Source organism: Aegilops tauschii, chromosome 5 (genome assembly GCF_002575655.3).
Source record: "Aegilops tauschii subsp. strangulata cultivar AL8/78 chromosome 5, Aet v6.0, whole genome shotgun sequence".
In the NCBI taxonomy this organism is placed as follows: Eukaryota; Viridiplantae; Streptophyta; class Magnoliopsida; order Poales; family Poaceae; genus Aegilops; species Aegilops tauschii.
In genome coordinates, this window is record NC_053039.3 from 424,982,205 (window position 1) to 424,988,676 (window position 6,472).

Below are 6,472 nucleotides of genomic sequence, written 5' to 3' on the forward strand. Positions count from 1 at the left end.
CAAAAAAATCAGTGAACTCACTAAATCATTAATAAGACACTTCAATTAAATCAAAGTACATACTTCAGTACACAAATTAGTCAAATTACTGAATACAAATAAGCCTGGAACTGAAGTGCAAGGTCATACTGGATCTGCTACTAATGATTACATTACACCACCATTGCATCACTCAAATTCTTCAAGCATCTCTTTCAACTTCCTTATCTTGCCCTTGGTGTCTTCCTTATGTTTGAAAAGATCACCAATCATGTACTCTAACTTCTTCTTCTCTTGCTTTAGCACATTCCTCTCCAGCACCAGGTTGTCCCTCTCTTGCTCCAGACTGTCCCTCTCTTCCATGATACTGTCCCTCTCCTGCTTCATGAGGTCCCTCTCTTTCTCTGCCTTGGCCCTCACAACTTGATGGATGTTTGTGAATGATTTGTCAGGCATCTTCTTATCAAGATCTTCCTTCATGTCAGCCAGAGCAAGTTGTGTGTTGTCTAGTTGGGCCAGAGCTTGCTCCTTCTCAGCCACCATTTGAGCAAAATCAACCTTAAAAAACCTCAAGTCTTTTTCCATCTTTTCCTTCTCTCTCACAACCCTAAGATTTTCTTCATCATGAACTACATTGTCCTGGAGCCTAAGCTTGTTCTCATCTTCATACATGCCCCAGATCCTAGCTAGGCTCATCTTCAAAGGGGCAGGCCACTCAGGGTCAACCCACTCCAGATAGCTGCATTTAGGTATCTTCTACAAATTTGCAACAAAGAAAAATATTCAGTACAATGAAAAAAAACTATTAAATACTGGCTCAACTACACTACAAATGCTCAGTTTACTTGAGCAAAATTTGTCAGCTTCCACAAATTCAGATTTACAAACAACAAGATTCAGTTAAATGACAGATCTCCACAGTATTCACTTAATTTAAAGAACTACAAACAAGAAGATTCAGTTAACTGACAGAAGCAAAAACAGCAACATAAACATTGAATCTAACTGTCAATACCACAGTAATATATGCATTTGACTGTCTGAACTGTCAAACTAAACTGAACACTGAATCAAACTGACCAAATCAGCTACTAACCTTCTGTGCACAAGCTAGGAATCTCCTCCCACTATCCACTGAATAAAATGCCACCAGCTTCTCACACACACGTGCATGCTCACATATAGAACTCAGATCTGTGGCCAGGCCGTTCCATTCCAAGCACAAGATGGTGGCAGGTAGCTAAAACAAAAGTAAACCAACTTCATTTTCTAACTACCAATGCACACCCAAAGAAACCCTAACCTTACCAGAGAAAGAGATCTAACCTGCACTTCGCTGTTGACTGACTCAGCGTCGGACGAGCTGCCAGAATCGCTCCAGGAAACCATGGCCACGAGCTGTGCAAATGTTCAAGGGTTCAAGGCAGGGGATGGGGGAAGGGAGCTTGCTGCCGGCGACAGAGGGAGAGGGAGAGCGAGAGCGAGAGGATGGAGAATGGGGAACAAGAAGGAGAAAGGGGGACTGCAACGGTAGGTGTGGGGTGGGGGAACAGGAGGAACGGGAACATCAACGGTAAGTAGTGCGGGTTGAATCGAGTAAACGGCAGGGGCCTTTGTGCAAAATTTCCTGTGCTGACCGGTCCACCCTCTGGACTGCCACTTGTCACGCTGTGATTCGCTGTGGACCAAAACATCACATAAGGTGTCAAGTTGTGGGAGTCCTCAGTAACATTTTGCAAGTATTGGACTAAAACATCACATTCTGTGCAAGTTTATGGATCTGAGGTGCTATTACCTCAAAAAGAAATGAGAGGAGAGGAAGACAATGCATGTACCAGGCAAGTGATCGCAAGTGTTTTTTTTTTTCCTGGAAAATTTGCAAGTCTTTGTCTTTCCCGTTACCGTAGGACAATCTTGGTTTTGAGGAGGTATCCTTAGGCTGCAGAGCACTTTGTAAATCGAACTAACCAGAAATCATCTGTTCCATTAAATTCTAGAGAGTGTCAAATTAGGATTGGTAGCGATGGCTTGACTTTTTCTGTAAATTAATGGGATATTCCTTTTTTTACAAGAATTAATGGGATATTCTTAATTCTTTGAGGTTTAATAGAGATGATTTAAGTCGGTTCTGTCTCAAGTTTACCCCTTGCAACAAACACGTGGATTTACTTGCGAACCTCCTAATGAGTTTTTTTTTTCGGGTAACATGAACCGACCAAGGAGTAACAAAAATCAAGAACTTGTATCCAATACCGTTAAAAGGAACGGAAACGACGGATGGCAACCTGAGCATGCAACTGGAAGATCGGAAATAAAGCTAGGAAAAACAGGGCACGCATCCGGCCATGGATCTGTCCCCGGACATGCTGGTGGAGATCCTGTTGCGGCTCCCGCCAAGCGCGAGGCGCCGCGCCCGCCTCGTCTGCAGGCACTGGCGCGACGCCGTCGGCGAGCGCACCACGGAGATGCAGAGCCGTGCCACAGCCCTCCTCTGGCAGGCCGGCTCCACCGTCGTCTACGTTGTTGACGACCTCTCGTCGTCTTCGACGGGGAGCTACAGCGTGCTGTGGAGGGGCAGGCCGCAGCTTGTCGGCACATGCAGCGGCCTGCTATGCCTCTGCGACGACGGCGGCGACATCACACTGGTTAACCCGGCAACAAGGGAGACGCTGTCCGTCCCACGGCTGCCATGCGACGACCAGCTATTCCGCGGGGACGACAGGAGATTGGAGTGGGACAGGGCATACAGCTTCGCGTACCATCCGACGACAGGGTGGTACAAGGTGGTGCACGTCCCCTGCAGCTTCAACAACCAGGGCTATGACGCCGTGCACGTGCTCACGCTTGGGGAGGAGGCGTGGCGGGAGGTGCCGGCCCCCAGTGGTAAGAGGTGCAGCCTCGACGCCGGCATTGTCAGTGTCGACGGCGTGACATACTGGGTCACGGACGACGGCGGCTCCGCAAGGATCGTTTCGTTCGACCTCGAGAACGAACACATCGCCTCCTCTGCCGGCACACCTTTGCCCTTTCTGCATGCGAGGCCCAATGACTACAGCCTGACCGAGGTGCACGGGAGGCTGGGGGCCGTCATCAGCAACCCGGCGGGGATGATGCAAGCGTGGGTTCGGAACAAGGAGGGGAGGTGGATCTGCCGGTACACCCTCACGTCTCCATTGCACGAGATTCCACGGCCGCACTTCGCATACGGCGAGCACTTTTTGAAGTGCGAGGGGCAGTTGTTGTATGCATGCTCGCGGCAAGGCGCATCATCGCCGTTCGGCTCGAGGCTTGCGTCCAACATCGTGCAGGTTAATCACAGGGATAAGGGAGTGTTGGTCGCTAAGATGAATGGTGTGGGCTGCAAATTTAACTACCGGACGTTTGCTTACGTCCAAACATTGGAACCATTAGGTATTTATATGCGGCCAAGTGAAGGGTAGTGAGTATTTACTTCCCCGCTTCATGGTATGTGTCCCTGGGCTCGGGCGGAGTTCGTTTCAATATATTTTGCATCTGAAAAATTATTGAAATTTCACTACTTCGTAGTTTGTACTACTGTTTAGTAGATTCAGGAGTATGTTGTTTAGGTCCCATTTCATTAATCATTTTTCAAAGTGTTTATATTTGTTAGAAGGGAGACAGAGGATTGGTGGAATAGTTCGTTGTATTGCTTGAGCCTCGTGGGCATATATATAGGAGTACATGATCTACTTGGAGTACAAGGCAAGCCAGAATATTTCTAGGCTAACCTATGTTTTCTAATACAATCATGTTACTCAACATCCCCCGCAGTCACAATGGCAGCGACGCAGACGGTGAGACTGGAGAAGAATCTGAAGGCAAGCCGACGGACACCCCCCCCCACCCCCACAATCATAACGGTCGACGCATCGCAGAGTCGTGGCTGGAGTGAAAACCAACGAGGTTGCTCAAGCAGGCGGTAGCCCTTTGTGCCGTTTGTCAATGTAGCCGAGAGCGTGGGTGGTGGAGCCGTGGTCGAGGTAGCCGTGCGAAGAATGCCGTTGTTGATGTCGAGTCGGGGTAGCCGGTGTCGAGGAAGTCGCCGTGGAGCCGCGGGCGCAAGGGGGCGCCGAGTTAGCATGGGCGCAGTGGTGTCGAAGTAGGGGTGCGCCGGGAAGAAAATGTTGTTGACGACGCGTCGCGGCGGGTTTGTCAAGCCCGGGGACATATCATGGACGAAGGTACGCATCGGTGTTGCCAGCACCGGGCATGCGTAGACGGACGAAGACGAAGTTGATGAAGCGCCGCCCAGGCTTGCCAGGCCCAGGGACATGTCGTGGATGAAGGCACGCATCGGTGTTGCCAGCACCGGGCATGCGTAGACGAGGGACCTGCACGAGCTGTACGCCATGTCGGAGAAGTCGGAGGGGCCAGCAGAGAAGAACTCGACGACGATTGCGGCGTCCATCGGCGCGGGGCCGATGTCACTAATGGTGGTCGGAGTAGACGAAGTGGTCGGTGTAGATGACGGCGAGGCTGGCGACGGGCTGGTGCTTGGACGAAGACGAAGGGGGTGGACGGGCGGCGGCGGCCACGAAGGTAGCGGCGGCGGCGGCCAAAGAAGAGCGGTGGCGGCGGCTAGGTTAGGAGTGCGCCGGCGGTGCTCGAAGTAGGCGAAGAACCCTGACAGCGTGACGAAGACCGGCGCGGACGGTGGCGTTCCCGCGCCAAGGAAGATGGCGCGACGCATACCACGGGAGGTCGACGCGCGGTGACGGCGGAGCGGACCGCGGGCCGCGGCGCTACGGCCCGAAGGGGCGACGCAGCGGCGGCAGCCGGGTCGGGGCGACGGCGGGAAGACCTCTGGGTGGCGACGGGGACCGCGGGCCGCGACGCTGCAGCCCGAAGGGGCGACACAACGGCGGTTCGCGAGTCGGTGCAACCGCGGGGACGACCTCGGGGCGGCGGTGGGAACCGCGTATCGCGACACTACGGCCCGAAGGGGCGACGCAGCGGCGACGCACGAGTCGATACAGCCGCGAGGAGAACCACGGGGCGACGCAGCGGCAACCCGATGCTCGATCGGTGGAGAGGCGCGCTGAACTCGGGGACGATCTTCACGGGACCTGCGGAGGCGCGCGTAATCGACGAGCCAGGTCGGTCGCGCGGCATAGATGAGGTGGATCGCGGCGGCGAGCGGGTGATCAAGCCAATCGTGCGCGAGGTCGGGGACGCCGCTCGATGGAGGCGTGGTGGCGGCGAAGTCCAAGATGAAACCAGCGACGACGGACGTGGGACTTCGTGCGGACGAGCTTGTCAGCAGGCAGCCGACGAGCCTGACGCAGCCGTCCCGACACAACCGAGGACGATGCCGGCGAGGTAGATCGTCGGGCCGCCGTGCAGACGCGGCGGAGGCGGGTGATGTGGATCGATGGGCGGGCCGGCGCGCGAGCGATTGCTATGATTGGCCGTCGCATGGCGCGAGGCCGCCGGGTCGGGGCGATGCAGGTGTCCCGGTCGGAGCAGGGCGGCGACGGCCGGCGCAGGGTGACGGGAGGACTGGCGGGCCGCCTCGGCGCGTGTGGCCGCCGGGTCGGAGGAGAGGCCGGCTGGTCGCCCAGGGGTCGGAGTAGAGGCGTTCGAGGTCGACGGCGGCGGTGGGCGACGCAAACCGATCAATAATAGATTGAAAAACCAAAAAGAAACCGCACGATCAAGATGACCGGCGGAAGAGAGAAAACCCCGGAGCAAGGCTCGGGAAAAAGACTCTCTAGGGCAGTCGGTCAACACGACCGGCGGACGAACCCTAGGTACGGGCGGTGCGGCCCTCGGCGGCGGTCATGGAGGCCGACCGTCCCGGGGGCGGCGCGCGGGTGCGGAAGCGGCGGCGGCTAGGGTTTAGGATCGACTTGCGATAAATACCATGTTAGAAGGGAGAGAGGATTGGTGGAATAATTCCTTGTATTGCTTGAGCCTCGTGGGCATATATATAGCAGTACATGATTTACTTGAGTACAAGGCAAGCCAGAATATTTTCTAGTCTAACCTATGTTTCCTAATACAATCATGTTACTCAACAATATTTTCATTGGTATGTGTGGCATAGTGGGTTGATGACACATCTAGTGGAACAAAGGTAATTAGAATATCTAGCTGTAGTCCAAAGTTGCAACCGGGAGCACGTGCCCCCGGGTGAACAAAAATGTGTTTGCATTATTGAGGTTTTTGACAAGCAATACATGTTCATGTTCCATGTGAACATGCAATTTTCTGACCCAAAAAAACAGGTTTCATGGCTTGTGAAAATATATATATATAAAGGTGCTACTATGAGATTTAAGTTTTTATTTCCAAGTGACCACAATGAAATTTTGCAAACACATAAAAGATACAAACATGTACGTTGTCAAAAAAACCAGACACAAACATGTACTTCAGGAATGCCGTCCTTGATATGTAATTGTCCATTACGAAAGTTGCAAAAACAAGAACAGCGACATTACTAGAAACCAAGGTTCTATAGTTTTCACCA

The 6,472-nt window shown here is 53.1% G+C and overlaps 1 protein-coding gene across 1 annotated transcript; it reads left to right on the forward strand.

Annotated features, from left to right (window-relative positions):
- Window positions 1-2,324: 2,324 nt before the first annotated feature.
- Window positions 2,325-3,419, forward strand: LOC109745604 (putative F-box protein At5g52610). The gene has a single exon (XM_020304725.1). It carries the CDS (start codon window positions 2,325-2,327, stop codon window positions 3,417-3,419), a length of 1,095 nt encoding a protein of 364 aa, XP_020160314.1.
- Window positions 3,420-6,472: the final 3,053 nt, after the last annotated feature.

Coding starts and splice junctions, on each gene's coding strand:
- LOC109745604 (XM_020304725.1), top strand. CDS start 2,325: ATGGATCTGTCCCCGGACATGCTGGTGGAGATCCTGTTGCGGCTCCCG.